Here is a 16,246-nt window from a genome sequence, read left to right on the forward strand (position 1 = left end):
CGAGGGGCTGCAGAGGACCAGCGTGAGCTGAATAAGGACTTTGTTAACACTGAATCATTCAGAGCTCCTTTAAAGGGAACCAGAATTAAAGATTGGACTGGAAATAAACATTTTGGCTCTTCTCAAGTATATTTTCTTGCTGTCAGAAATAATAAACAGCACATTTTTGTCAGGCTGAGGCAAAGTCTGGAGGCATGTGATGGCTGCACTTTGTCATTCAGACTGATAAGATTATTGTACTTTTACATAAGAAAATTACCTCCAGCCTTCTTGTGAGTCATAAAAAGTAATCACCACCGGAGAGAGCAGCTACGCACATTTTATTTCATACCATCAGACTTGCCACCCACCCTCCCCAACCCACTACCCACACCAGCACTCAGCCCACCCTCCGTCTCCTCTCACTGAGAGGAGTCCGCGCACACTTGGTGCTTGCTTGGAGGACAGAGGTGCCATCACATATCAGTTCTCCCTGCCATGTTTCAACACTGAACAGACGAATAGGCTTCACGTTATGAGCCTGAAGGAGGAGAATACTAAGTCGGGTGGGGGGAGTTAAAGTGCTGTGTTGTGTGGGTGGGGTGTGTGTGTGTGTGTGTGTGTGTGTGTGTGTGTGTGTGTGTGTATGGGGGTACTTTGCAAAATGCCTGAAGCCACGGCTGGCGCTTCATCATACATACAGGAGTTAATTCATGTGACGGGGGGTTTCTGTCACTCGGTGGCGTGAAGACACTTGACCCCGTCTCTGTTTCACATGATGAAGTGCACACACGGTGAGGATGAGCGTACACAATGAAGGATGGCGCCAGGTTGCTGTCCAGGCTCCTGTTCCTGTCAGGAACCACGTCTGCAGGGCTACAGGAAGCCGATACGAAGCATGTGAAAGAGAGACTTAGTCCTCCGAGTACTGACTGGCAGTTTGATGACCTTATCACTGCATCACAACACGATACAGGCGCGAAGCAACAGCAGCAGCACACACACACACGCACACACACACACACACACACACACACACACCAGGGGGTTCACACTCACACAGCTGCAAGCGAAGACATGAGATTGTGTTCAACATATCGAGGCTTTGATCAAACACTCACAGTTCAGGAGCACAAGTATCTTAATACCTGAAAAACATTACGTGCTCTTTGAATGGTCCCCTGTGCGTCACTGCGGGGTCAAGCACAATGCATGATGAGGTTATTAAACTCCACGCAGGTTGACCCTGGCAACGCACAGCGAACACAGAAAAACAACCAATTATCCCCCCTGCAATCCATTCAGCTATTTACTGATCTTCAGTCAGACGGTAATAATTATCTATAAAAACCCTCTCTTCATTCATGCAACGCTTTTGTTTTGTTTGTGTCTTTAATTAAGAGAGTGAAGATACATAAGGAGTTAGTGCTATCTGACATAAAACAAAAAAATCCTTTATCAGATTTAACAGACACACACATCAGACACAGCTCGGCTCTGCTCCCGTACGACTGAACCCAGATTGGGAGCTGTGAGAAAGGCTCCGTTTCTCCTAGGGGAATTTGCCATAAAATTATATGACAGGCTGCGCTGAGGAACTACGACAAGGATTCCATTTCCATATTAAAACAATCCTCCTTTATAGATTGTAATTACTTGCGGGTTGCTAAAGATGGAAGCAAGGTTTTATTGTCAAGAGCAGCCCTGCAAACCATAGTTTCCAAGCATGTTTATTAAGAATTCCACTTCTTGTAAAGCTGGTCCTATTAATTATTCATGACAATATGTATTGTGTTTGGTATAATTCCCCATAAAGACTCAGCTATAGCATAGAGCTGCTCCAAACTTCCTTCCGTTTCATCTTTTTTTTCTAACCAATCACACTCTAATCACGACTCCAGCAAACAATAATAAGTCAGACTGATTATCTCTGTCCCTTTGTATGCTCCTGTCTACAGAGAAGTGCCGTTATCAAGGAAGAAAATGGGGCTGCCAGTTTAGAGAGCACGACAATCATATTAACATGCATCAAATCAGATATGTGCTCAACCGATCATTCATGGAAGATTTAAAACATTGTGTGAGGAGACATGAATATTAATAGCCCAGGTAATCAGTCAAAATTGATTTGCAGAGGCTGCAGGTTTCAATTTTTAAAAGGTAATGAGCATTCTCAGACCCTCTCACCGTTCCAGCACATATCCTGAATCCATACAGCGACCACACACTGCTTAGATTTATGTTTTTCTCTTGAAAGGCCTATGTCAAACGCTGCGACTAATAATTACAGTTATTATTGATTACTGAGTAACGGAGCAGTTCATAAAGACTACATTTAGTGGTTCATTTAATCCCCGCCAACAGTGGAAAATTTGGGGTTCAGTTTGCTTGGACACATTTTAAAATGTAGAGGAGCAGAAATCAAACCACAAACCAACAATTCACTGATGACCGCCTGCCAGCCTGCACGTCCGTCAAATGGGACAACAACAAATTTACAAAGGCAAAGGGTTAATTATATTTTGTTTTGCTTAAGCCAGCAGTCCAAACGCTCTAGATAGTCACTTTTAACTGCTGCAGCTGGATGTTAGACAAACAAACAAACAAGGTCGCTAACGGCTAATGATGTGCTAACCAAAACCAAACCACTACCAAATATTTGGTGGAGCTGCAGCAGATGCAGACATTACAAATTAAACCTCACCTCACCGAAATGAGTCCTGCACAAGCACCCATTCATGAAGTGACAACAGAAAAGGGAAAAAAAAGGAAAGACAGAAAACATACAGCGGTAATATCCCTGATGAAAAGCCACAAAGCCTCAGAATCAAAGTTGAAACCAGAGAATGGGCTTAATGAAAGACTAGAGCAAACAAACAGCTTTTCTTAAGAGGCATAAGAGCGTCAAGAGGACTCACTGCAGTAGAAATTTATCTCCTCTTAGGTACACAGACATTCAAGAGCGCTGCAGACTCATAATCTCAGATTGAAACTAACACTTTGTGAGTTTTAACATCCACCAGCGTTAATATAAACAAGTCAAAATTGAAAGTATAGAGGGATTATTTGTTTATCAACAATGGCGGATGCGTGCACAACTTGGGTGCAGAAGCACTGGAGTATAATGGTTTGTCAACTGATGTGGAGTTAGCCACCAAAAAATACACTTTTTAACTTAATGTCATCACTTTGACGGACGGCAAAATGCTCCCAGGTTTGTGAAATAGCAGTGAGTGGACAGAAGAGATCAGCAAGTGAACAGATGTTTTTAGCAGCGAAACCTAGCATTTACCCAGAGAGGAAACACAACTCTCACTTGATGCTCATGACTGCATTATCCATGGACACTTATCAGACTGTGACTGAGGTTGGATAAAAATTTACACATTTAATTACACACACGCAGACATCGCTGGTGTATCAGTGTAAAGTGTGACCCTGTTATCTGGTGACTCTCGGGCGTTAATCACGGCTGCCGTAGGCTTTAAGTCACCAGTTAGCATGGTCGCTATTAACGCCAAAACACCGGATACGCCATAACGGTCAAAACTTGACAGAAGTTCCCTCTATTGTGTAGTATTGTTTTTGACAGCTGTCCACAGAAGTAACGTACATTTTGATGCTTCTAACAGGTTGAATTAAGTTTTTAAAAATCACTAACTCGTCTGAATGATTCAAGCTAGATGCTGCCTCTGCGGTCGAGATGCGTGCACATCTTTTGGGTGACATAGACTGATAATCCCTCTATAAAACATAAATTTCATAAAACCCAAATATAAGATGTTGAATAAGAGATGCAAATGTGATGCGCATGCTTGATCATCATGTAAGTAGATCAGAAGCATTTTGTATTGGCATGTTTTAACACCCTACAGATGTACTGTCTCCTTTCTTCCTCTTTCTTCATACCAAAGCATTCCCATTTTATTCCTATCAAACTACAACTCTGCCAGGACATCATATTGACAGCTCCATGTTTTGCTTTGTTTTGATTTTTGTTTTTTTGTGTGTGTGAACATTGACACTCTTATGTTTGTCATTTTTTTCATCTGTTGACATCTGACAGCAGGAGTTAAAGCTCTGTGGTGTGAAAATCCCATTTGAACTACTTTGTGAAAGTGATTTCCCTGAAATTAGCAAAGAACGAGCAGATGATCATGTTAAGAGGGCAAAATGAATAAATTTGCAAACAGGTGGTATTCATCAAGTTAAATTGAGCGGTTAAAGACGAGTAAGCATGTTGAACTGATTTACTGAAAATCCCAAATGGGAAAACCTTGTAGGTTGGAAATGTGAGTGCTTTGCAATATGTGGAGGTCAGGCTGTGGAGAGAAATGCCCCTTCGCTCACCCTTTGCTGTCCATGAAGACTCACAGGGACAAGAAGCTCCTGTGACACATATGAGCAAGCTCCTCCATTGGTCAAGTGTTAATCTTAAAAAATGTTTGATAAAACAAAATCTTTTGTGCACAACTGCTCTCGTCTGCCTGCAACCCTGTTAAGGTAAGTGGTTAAGATAATAAATGCATGGACGGAGCTCTTCTTGGCCTTTTTCATTCAAAAACATGACACCAGCCTTGGTTGAAGGGGACCCGCTCCTATGTCGATACACAATCCCCCTTCTGACTTAACAAAACAGGACAATATGCCAATTTAACCATCCTTAGGAATACTTTATTCCATTTCTACTCAGTGTGTTCTGCTAAATGCTGCTTAATCCTAAACACGGCACCTTTAAAGAGAAAAGAAGACAGAATACAGAGAGAGGTTTAAGAGGAGAATTAAGCCTGCAAGCCAGATACATTATTTCTGGTGATTAAGAATCAATTTGTTGCTTGGTTATCTTGTTAATTAATCATTGATTGGTCTTTGTGGATTCTTCCTAAAGCTCAAGTATCATAACAAGCCCCAAAAATATCAGTTACCTTGCAAATATGGTTAAGAAAAGTCTTTCTTTTTACTCTTAAGGAGCTTTGGATGGATTTTTTTTTCACTTGAAAAGACGTCAACCATTAATCACTTTTCAAACAATCCCCCATCACTTCTCTGCTCTCCTCGTCACAGTTAATTGGCAAATTGTCCAATTGAGTTCAGTGCACTTTAAGTTTTTATTCATGTAATGAACTCTGGCTTTATTCATCAATATGCTCTTGCCAATAAAATGCTCTTAACACAAAGGTGATATAATCAGACTTGGTACAGCTGCAGATTGAGGCCTCAAGACATGTTCTCAAAATGGCTTCTTTTATATCTGCCATTACCAAAATCTGTATTTAACTCCCAAAACAAACATTAATTCTTTAGGTTTTTCAGGCTAAAACACAAACTGTTCAGCTTAATAGTTCAAAAAATGTACTGATCTTTAAAGGAGAAAATCCGAGGACTGAAGTTCGACTTTATAACTGTTTATTTGTCCGTTACATGCATGTTTGGTTTTAAAAGCTCCATCTTCTCGCTCATTAACTCTGACAGAGGAGCATCAGAAGCTGGAAAACTCAACCGAGGACTCCAACACCAGTGAGATGCCTGATCCTGAATGAACAGACCTCAGCATGTCAAAAGAACATTTCAGCTCCTTTTATGTACCAGAGTAAAAGGTTTTCTGAGAGTCTTAGTCCATATTTACAGTAGTAAGGTCAAGAAACTATTCCTGCTCTTTACTCTGTTTATCTACAACAAAGAGATTATTGAAGTTGTTACCAGCTGTTCCCATCATGTGGATAGAACTAGGCTGCTTTTTTTATTCAAATGCATTTATAGCAAGGTATGCTTTCTTGTAACAGTGGGAGAATATTTCACCAGTCTAGAAAACAGTATACTGGTCGTTATGGCGACCATCTTGGCTCAACTCACTGATAAAGCCAGTTAAACCAAGAGTAAGAGTCTTTGTGCACATAGACTCGACTCACCACTGTAATCTTGTCCTTAACCTCCAGGAGGGAAAACAAGGCTGGCATTTCACAGACAGAAAGCTCACGCCTGAACGATCATCAGATTGTGAGTGTGTGTGTTTTCACATCACGTAATTTTCCCTCTCCCAGGATGCTTCACTGCTGATGTAGGCGTAACAGAGGATTAATCGAAGTCAAATTAGTGACGATAATGAGCCTTTTCTGAAACTGTACGATTGTGACTGTGTTACTGAATTTGAAAAGTCACAAAATGCACGTTAATGACCCCAGGCAGTAGGAGAGTTAGGTTGCTGTAGATGAACATTAGTTTGTCCAGAGTCACTTTAAGGGATGCTCATCTGTACCTGATGACTTTAAATCATTAAGTATCAAATCGTTCACCGTTATTAATCTTAATATCAATGAGCAGCCCCTCTTCTGTGAGGCAGAAAGACACATTTGGAGTTTTGAATGTTAATCATCCCGTTGCATCAGCTCAAACGGGAGGTTAAACATCTCAATCTTGCAAATAAAAGCTAATCTAAATGAGTTTATCTGGATTTACCCTCTTCAGCGCGCACACCTAATCTTCTCCCCTGCCCATTTGGATCTCGCAGCTCTCCCTCTCTGTTATTAACGACTCAGGACATCAAACAGAAATCTTATTGGACTGAGCATATGCTAGTCATGGCAGCCGCAGCCAAGTGCATCTCATTACCTTAACACCATTTGACACGTGCAGCGCAGCAGGTAGCATGTAATAGGACACCAGGTGAGAGAGGCAGATGTTTGACTGACCTCATGCTATACGCTTCCTGACACCGCCGTGATCTTCTGTCGCTAAACAAGTGGGGCAGCGGAGCAGTGGAGCGAAACATGCGCTTTATATTAATGTGCCTGGTTTAAAGGGAATATCACCGCTTGATTTCACATGCTATTTGAATACTCTACAGTAGTCCGATCAATATTTATGCTGGTGAACTACTCTCTGCTAAAGTCCAAGGACCTGTAATGGTGCTTAAGTATGCAATTTAATCTGAAGCTGCTAGAAATGAATCAGAAGCAAAGGAAAAGAAAAGAATGGAAGCAGACGGAGCGACTCCTTGAGATGAGCGCTGTGTTATGCAGTCACTGGATGAGGCTCATTTATCTACAAGCAGTACAAAAAGCACCGAGTTGTCCCAGAGTCAGTCCACATTTAACGTTCAGAGGAGCAGCTCTCATATCCTGATGATAAAGCAGGTCGGACTTTCTGCTCTAAAAAGCTCTTCATGTTCTCAAAAGCATACCTGTGTTGTTTCCGAATGCAGCGGGGACTTTTAAAGCTGTGCTGTGCTTGATTTTTATGCAATCCTGAGCACCCAGTGGGGCTGCAGAGGAATAGAGAGAAAAGCATAGCATCCCCACCAACTGAGAAGCCAGAGATGTGCTCTATTTGCCCAAATTTAATTCTCGTGTCAGGTGTGTACACTACTCCACCCACAGGGAATGACAAATTGAAACTTCTCGTAGCAGCAGTAGGATGGCGCTCCCTCGGGAGAAAGCCCGACATAACACTGTTAGATTGTTTCCTGTCTCATTGGAAAGCAGGAGCGGTTATATAGAGTTAGCTTACGACACATCACAGGACTTCTTGGCCTTTGCAGTTCAATTTTTCTGAAAGTTTCCTCTCTCTAACAATCAGCTCTGCCATTGTTTGACATTGCCGAGGGCTGCTGTAAAATAGAAAATATTCCCCTTACACGCATCCCCTGCTGGGGCTGACAGTGTATTTCAGCTCTTTCTGTCACATGCCTCGTACGGCTCACATGATGAAGGTGGCTCATGATGGATTTCTGTTGCAGTGATGCAACACGGTCTAGGCTGCAGAGATATTATAATGTGGAGTACTCTCAGACAATTGGTTGTGGATGAACACAGGCTCCAGGCATAAAGAGTGATTGTGCAATATGCCTTGCAAAAGCAAACAGCAGCCCTGTTGAATGTAATGCAGAGAGGACTGTACAGCCACGGTGACTCACTTCAAATTTTACTCCGATAGCCCTCCAGGATGCCCTCCTTTAATGCAAACACAAAGAAAATGGTTTGCATCAAAAGGCTATTATGACCCTGAGAGTGCTGTACAGTATTGTGTTTGTCTTAGCTGCAGATTTAATATTCAAGAAAAGCCTTCTCAGAAAATCAGCGTCATGGCAGCAGGCAGAAAATAGAATGGGACACAAGACTGAAGGCATATAACTCCAATCGTTTACACCACTCTGCCAATGATGGAGCAGTTTCAAGCCCGGAGCTTTCCGCAGAGAAAATAACAATGCAGAAATACACTGAGTGTCGCACTACACTCAACCACAAGGGAGGTCAAAGCTGACGCCGAAAAAGAATTCATATTCATGGAGCTATGAAATATGAGCTTTGTGTGCTGCCAAATTGATTTAGCTGTAAAAATTCTTTTCATTTTGTTCCATAAAGATGCCCATACTTTTACAGCCCTGCCGCCTATAGACGCAGGCCTCGATGATTTGCTTAGAATTTACAACCAAGGTCATAATCAAAGCGGGGCCCCCTTTGCATGCCTAATGCTGCCTTGAAGAAGACTGGAATGGAAATCACCCTTTTCACTTCAAAAAGTCGGTAATTCTCTGCTACTCTGATTAGTTTAATGCTTGGATGGGTAGGCCCTGCTCCCTGAGTTAAAAGAGAATACCAACTAAAGAGATTTAAATTCATCATTCTGGTGCCCCATGAAGATCCGCTATCTCCCACGCAAGGGCTGATTTGTTAAAGATGGATAAAGAAGTCGTGAGAGCATGCGGAATAGTTTCAGTGTGTTTAAGAATGAAATTGGGATAAGGCACAACGCAAAGAGCAGACCGGCTGTGTGAGAGACCGCCATCAATGGAGCTCTGTTCTGATTGTGGAGGGAGAGTGAATCATTTCAAAATTTAGTGGCACAGCCCGTAGACGTTTCTCATGAAATGTGTGCTGTCATTCCCATCGACAGCTTGTACTGCACAGCAGATTGTAGTTTCTGCTTTTCAGCTTCGGGACACTGCTGTTTGTGTGCAGAAGCACTGATTGAATTATTCAAACAAATCAAAGTGACACGTTCAATATGACATGTGTCAAGTGCTGTAAACACAACTTACAGTTTGTTGCACTAATCTAACGAAGAGTTTATGATATAACGCTGTGACTAATTTTGGTCAGATGATTCATGTAACTTTTTGATGCATTCATGATAATAACTTACTTTCTAAATTTAGAATGCCAGTTTAGAAAATATACAACTCCAGAGACAAAGCTAAATGAATTAGCATCTTTGCACAGAGCATCGCCGACCAACAAAGAGCTAACCATCGTAAACTTAGAGCTGCTTCCATCCAATCTGGCCTCTTTGGAGGCAGCACTATGAGGTCAAAACACAACATCTAACATGTTATCTATTCAAAAGTTACAGGGCAACACTGATTTAAACTTTTGTAGAAGAATGAGCTTTATATAAAAAGTGGACATCAAGCAAAAATTGAGTCCTTGTTTAATTGCTCTACACAGGATCCAGAAGTGACTTTGAGGCAGTGCTTCACCTTTATCCTGGCTGACAGGAAGCCACACCCTAACGTACTCTGTTTTAAGGCTTTTTAAACTCTGATTTCTAATTACAGATTCTACCTCAAACTGTAGATTGATTTCTCCAGGAACATTATGTCTGTAAACAGACATCTGTAGCTAATAATCTATTCTAGATTAAATATAGGGCTGAACAATTAATCAATTTGAAACCAGCATCGCAATTTAACAGAATGCAATTTTAAATCGCAAAGGCTGCAATTAGAATTAAAAAAAAAGTTTCATGTACACAGACCTGGAAGGAATACAGTATTTAGTACTTATTCTTCCTCCAAAAGTCAATATGGTCAATATGCTGGTTTTCTGTCAAAAAACCTGTAAGTTACAGACATCCATACAGTAGAGTGATTGTGGCTGGCAGAGCCGTACCACTTGTTAACTTTCGAGTAAGGTTTGTTACTCTAACTAACAACCGGAGATCAGTAAAATTTCAGTGTTCCTTTTTCTTTTTCAATAGAAAAGGCAGAAAGACTTGTTTAAATGTTAACAGTATCCTTTGTCGTGCTGGTCACACTATAGAACGACTTATAGCTCGTGTTTGGTGAACAATGCAGAAGATCCCCCCCAAGAAACAAAAAACAAATTGCATGCTTAATTGCAGTTGCAATATTGATCCCAAAAAAATCGCAATTAGATTATTTTCCAGAATCGTTGAGCCCTAATCAAACATGAGCCGCCTCGAGTTAGACATCTGTTCTATAATGTCTTCCAAATATCAACCAGAGATCTGATTGGCTGGAAATAAGCCAATCAAAACAGCTGTTTCAGAATTGTTGTCTTTGCCTCTTTGGGACAAGCTTGGATTTTTTTTTTACTTATGCTTTATAATATTTCAGCAAACATAAGACCCTTTTTCTGTAAGTAAAGCACACAAAAAGAGGTCTCTTCTAAGAAAAAGCCAGAGTGAAAGCTTCTGGTTCCTCTTGAACTAAGACCTACTGGAAACAAATAAACAGATGTTACTTCACAGGATGTAACTGAGCAAAAATGGCATCTGCAGCATAAATGCTTTGTACAAATAAAGTCCTGGCTGAAGGTTATTTTACAGTAACCCCTGAATTACAGAAAAATTGGCACAAGTTAATCATATAAGCAAAGTTTTCCAAATAACAACTGTTAATACAAGAAAGATTAAAAAGTGGTTATTGAGGCATTAGTTGACTGAAAAGGTGATTTCTAGAAATTTATTTTAACAAAGCAGAGAAGTAATTCTACCCTGTGGTAGACTTTGATATTCTCCTCTGACTCATTTGTTGCGACAATAGACTGGTTGATGAAAAACAGCAATATTGAGGTAATTCTGCATTGGCTACACTTTTCAATCAGTCTGTCACCAGCCAGATGCTCACCTCGTTAGCTTTGTTTTATTTTGGTGCTTTTTCACTGAAAACAGCAGTGAGTTACAACTTGAATGTAGATTCTGAAGAGAAAAGTTTTGTGGGCTTGAAAAAAAGAAACAAAAAACTATTGAGAAAAACTTTAAAGCTTGGATGGCCTTAGGTGGGCTGCAGAGATTGTAGATAATTGGCTTACCACTAAAAAAGTACAAAATATAAATAAAATCTCAGACCTGTAATTTTCTTTGGAGGAAAAGCAAAGTGAAATATCACACAGAGTGTTTGGTTGGCTAGTGAGGATGTAATGCAGGAACACCTTGGCAATCCATTCTGGCTGTACCATCCGAGCTGCACTAAGGATTCAAGGATCTTCAAAGATGGAACGCGTTTGGTTCACAAGCCAGTAGGAGGAATTTTCATCTTCTCGCTTAATTTTTGAAGAAATTTGCTGCATTTGAATTCCTTGAGTTTAGTTGGAGCAGAGGCGAGCTGTCTGTCCACCTCCAACTTACAAATGTGGTTTAAAATGCTCCACCCCTTCTTCTCACACACACAAACACACACGCAGACACACACCAACCCAAAGGTTTGAGGTTGACAAAGCGGGGAGGAGTTGCCATCGCTCTCTGACTGCACCACTGAACCGGAATGTGGTCCGGTGAGGAAATCCAGACATTTCCAAATTTATCGTTGAATAAACTGGAAACGTTGAGAGCGGTTGACAGGCCATTCATCGTGGCGGCTGCTGGCCCAATGGCGTGCATGGACAGGGCCGCTGCGCTTTGATTTCCTGTCCTGACCGCCATGACAGATGGGTTACAGAGTGGGTGGAGGTGATGCAGCCTCTCACCAATACAGGGCTTCACCCCTCTGCCCACCAGTCCAGAAACACTGGTTGCTGCTCAGGGCCCCCAGGGGCCATGAGGAAGGAGGGGGTAGAGGAGTGGCCGTAGAGAGAGATGGGTGTTTGGACTTTTAACACCGGTGAGCAGTCATAAATATCAAAAATATCCTGAAAACTGAGACTTCTAGTATTTGTGGTGGTCAGTACTCCTACGACAGTCTGGCCTGGTCCAAGCAGAAACTCTCTGAGGAGGATTTTCAGAGGATTTAAAGACTACAAGGAGGGATTAAAAAAATCAGATCTTCATTCTTAAAATTCAGCTCAGAGCTGAAGAGAGGGGTGAGGGACACACAGAAAATATCGAGGCTCAAAATCTTATCCGGAGGTTTCAACTATCACAAGCCTCTGTTTACTCCAAGAACATCAAGGGTAGGGAGGTTCACAAGAGATTGACTGAGTGATTTTGTACAATAACGCACTAATGAGGTAATTTTCATACCAAAACGAGTCAATAAAAAATGGCTGAGGGGTAGGGGAGGGTTGCTGTTTCTCCTCAGATAAGATGCGGTTCACGGTGCAGCAATGAGAGCACAGTGACAGCAGCATTTTGGGAGAAAACACTGCAAATGAGAGGCAAAGGGAGCACATTTCAGCACACAGGCAGTTCATTTTTCACATCAGTGTCTACTTTTGTTTCCGGCAAGCTGCCAAACACATTGATGTAGGCACTATCCCTCCTCCACAGCAGTAATTACGCTGCTGGCCAGTGCTTGATTAAAAGATCTAATCTGCAAACTTTGTGTTCAACATCTCCCAACAAGATCCAGTGCTTTAAGCCTGTTTCCCTGTGTCGCTGCTGCACTGGAATCCAATTTTTTTTCACCATGGACAACAGCCAATGAAGTGCAGGGAAACATCCTTTTGCTTTCTATTCTGTGTCAGGGTGAAGGTGTAATTGCACCAGTGGATGTATTATTCAAGAGGAAAGCATGCCATGGATGAATATAGCCTTAACCCCGGTGAATTTACAAAGCTCTGAAGGCAGGAGTCAGGCCTTTTTTCTCTCTACACTTGGAACTAAAACGAGCAAACCATGTTGATTTTCCACCTGAGGCTTCGTTAGAGATTCACAAATTATCATTCCACTGGGGAGCGTAGAGCTCAGATCAGAATTCGGAAAAATCACAAGGTCAGTTTAGCAACAAGGTTTGAAATATTGTTCAAATTTCACAGCTTGAACTTTAAAAAGATGAATGGTTTTTGCAATGATAAGATCACTGCAAGGTATGACATGCTCATATGTATAGATTTTAATCCAACAGTGAACAAAAAAGATTTTGTTTGGCTGTTTGATGCCCTACCCTCACGGGAATGTGATTATAGAAACACATCTTCATATCAGGAAGACAAAAAGGTGCAATAAGGTCACTGTTATTTGACAATAATGAGTAAAGACACATTTGGTCCCTGCAGGGAGGGTTTGTTGGAAATTGTGGGGCTTTTTTCCTCTCCATGAAAGGCTCTGACCACACCATGCGCAGCTGCATCACATTAAAAACCCTTTGAGACAATGATGCTGCTGACAAAGTAATAAATAGCTCCAAGTGTCCTTACCCTCTCTGAGCAGATGGGAGTAGATGAGCCAGAGGAGCAGCAGGCAGCAGAGTGACGCACCTCCACCTGCGGAGAGCGTCTTCACTCCAGACTGCATCCTACACCTTCAGCCTTCTCTAGATTATCCAAACTTTGAACCCTTTGTGCCGCTCAGATGTCAAGCAGATCAGTGGAAGGGTGGCTAATCCAGTGGCGTCTCCACAGCCTGTCGTCGGCATCCATTTTGAGGTTATAATAAAAGAGGGACTGATAAAAATCCCCCCTTGCTTTTCAAATTCCCTCGGTGAGACGCATATCCATCCAGGGCTGATCGGCACACACACAGAGGGTACAGTGTCACCAGATCTGGCCAAGTTTACGCAGCTGCTGCTTCAGAGGGCTTGAATTCACAGACTGGCTTCTGCAAAAAACTGGAAGTGTGTCGAGGAAGAGGAGTGAGCAGCAGCAGACCCCCGCAGTTTTGAGCCTCACACGGAGATGCTGATGATGCTGGTAGTAAATTTAGCCGCTCAACATCCCCCGATCGCCGCTGTCACCTCTTTCTCCCTCCTTTGCGTTCCGCACGGTTGTTATTATTATTCCCAACCAACTTCTGCGCCGAGCAGAGCCCGGCTGTGTGTGTGACTCTATAGAGAAACGCGCAAGTTAACCCGCGCAGACATGACGAACATACCAATGAGCACGGAAACTTGTCCTAAAAAAGCATCACTTCATCTTCCAAAACAAGCGTTTGGAAAACAGCTAGAGGCGTGGATGCGTCATATGTGGCCACATATGCACAGCAGCGTCAGCGAAATGTCACGTCAAAACAAAAAAACGGCGGGTCTCACGCAGCGCAAGTGCCGCTGGACAAAGCGCACGGTGAGCGCGTCAATCCGGGCGGTGCAGTGAAGTTGGGCTCACTTGTCACCTGTATGAGCCTTTGTGGAGGCTCTGGAAAATTGTCACTGATGATGCCTGGCACCCCAGGCTCAAGCTAAAAAGCGCTCCTCCTCGCAAAGTCAGGAGTTGGTTACAGATGAGTGTGTTAGAGCGGCATTATTCTGTCCTGGTCGGCTTCATTTGCATGCAGGCGACGCTGAGGAAGAGGATTTCCCTCCTCTTCAATCCATGGAAAGAAACGCTGCTGCTGCTGCCTCTGCTGCGGCTGCACCCTGACTTGCCTTGAGTTACAATGTTTCCATCTGCTCCCTCACTCCCTCCCTCCCTCTCTCCATCTCACTCTCTCTTCCTTAAACACACACACACACACACACACACACACACACACACACACACACACACACGCACGCACGCACGCACGCACACACACAGTGCCCTAATTCCTTTCTCAAAGTGAAAAAAAGTTTGGGCTCTCAGGCTATGTATCCATTCTGTAGATGATGATGATGATGATGCTGATGATGATGATGATTCTTGTTTACACAGTTACATGTCCCATCTCAGCCTGAGGCAGGACACAGCAGCACCTGCCTCCCTCCCTCCCTCATTGTGACTTTGCTCCATGTCTTTATGTCCCCTCTCAAAGGTGGAAAACGCCCTTCAGGGCTGCATGGTATACAGTTAACATTTAGCAGCACTGCATTCCAGATGCATTCTGGGCAAATGTGACAGGTCTGTCCCCACAGGACTGACAGGTATAGCATGAGCAAAGCCTCAGAGCACCTTTAAAGCAGAAGTTGCATTATTATTTACAGCTCAATATCACATCAGGGCTCAAGAGTGCACAGACACAGAGTCCCCTGCTTGCCATTGTGAGCATGTGTGCACACGTGTGTGAGCTAAAACCCTGCAGATGCCAGTCTATCTTCCGAAAGAGGACCATTTAAGACTCCCTTGCCACTTGAGGACCATTACTATAACTCAGCCCCCTCCAACTTGCACACACACATACACACACATGAAATTCCTTGACTAGTGAACGTGCACTTTATTAGCAGATGGAGAAAGTACCTCAGTGAGCTGCTGTGCTATCAGCCTTTCACTGAATGGCTTTTATGGTGACGTATTGGCTTGTCACATCACTGCTGTAATATATGAAAGATGTCTGGGCCTGGCGCTGCGCAGACAACGCATTTGTTGAGCTTTAAAGGGATATTTGCAGATATTCCACCTTGCAGACACATCAGAGGGTCATATCTTTAAACCTGCGTGGCTGTAACCAGCTGCAGCAGTTTACTTTATGAAGGCCGATGCTGGAATAACTACAGGGAGAACCTAGTGGCTGAGACGTGGTTTGTTTTCTTGTCTCGTCTACAGCTCGGCTCAGCCAGTTATCAGAGTTGAGAACCACAATTTCAGTCTGTCAGACTGACGTCCCAGTTGGGGTTGCGGTGTAATTAATCATCATAAATCACAGTGACTGGCAGGATTGTAAAAATTCTGCCAGTTTATTTTCACCCATCATATTTATCTCAGTGTTCACCAGTAATAAACAGACTTATTTGTAATTGCATTGGGAATGCATGGATTGTAATGTCAGTGACATATTATTGCTTGCTCTTTTAAAGGGCTGTGTATTAAATTCATGCTGTATTCTCCTGCTCTCACATTAGAACTGTCTCTGTAATTATTATGTTTGTTGTGTCAGTAGAGCGAGTGTGCTATTTGGCTGCCATCTTTTATCAGAGATGTTAACGTGTGTGTGTGTGTGTGTGTGTGTGTGTGTGTGTGTGTGTGTGTGTGTGTGTGTGTGTGTGTGTGTGTGTGTGTGTGTGTGTACTGCAAATGTGAAGCCTAATAGCATTTATGCTAAAGGCAGGCTTGATTGAAAATAAATAAAAATAGAGAAAGAAATAAAAATCTGAGCTTCTTAATTTTCCTCTCTGACCTAAAAAGCAAAAAAATAAATAAATGGTTTGCAATCATACTGATAATTTATTAATTCATCACAAAAAGTAAGAAGATTTGTGTTTGATGGATATTACATTATTATTATTAGTAGTAATAGTAGC

At 42.4% G+C, this 16,246-nt stretch overlaps 1 protein-coding gene across 2 annotated transcripts in view; it reads right to left on the reverse strand.

The window, feature by feature from the left end:
• tafa5l (TAFA chemokine like family member 5, like) overlaps window positions 1-14,473 on the reverse strand; it is an 81,781-nt gene extending 67,308 nt beyond the window's left edge. For both annotated transcript variants that reach the window (XM_074682256.1, XM_074682255.1), the window contains exon 1: window positions 13,293-14,473. In XM_074682256.1, coding sequence (XP_074538357.1) covers window positions 13,293-13,389 — 97 coding nt within the window. In that variant the 5' untranslated portion in view covers window positions 13,390-14,473. The remainder of the gene's footprint in view (window positions 1-13,292) is intronic.
• Window positions 14,474-16,246: the final 1,773 nt, after the last annotated feature.

The sequence above is a fragment of the Halichoeres trimaculatus genome, unplaced genomic scaffold (genome assembly GCF_033239565.1).
Source record: "Halichoeres trimaculatus isolate MK-OKI-2021-1 unplaced genomic scaffold, fHalTri1.1 fHalTri1_scaffold_11, whole genome shotgun sequence".
NCBI classification, from domain to species: Eukaryota; Metazoa; Chordata; class Actinopteri; order Labriformes; family Labridae; genus Halichoeres; species Halichoeres trimaculatus.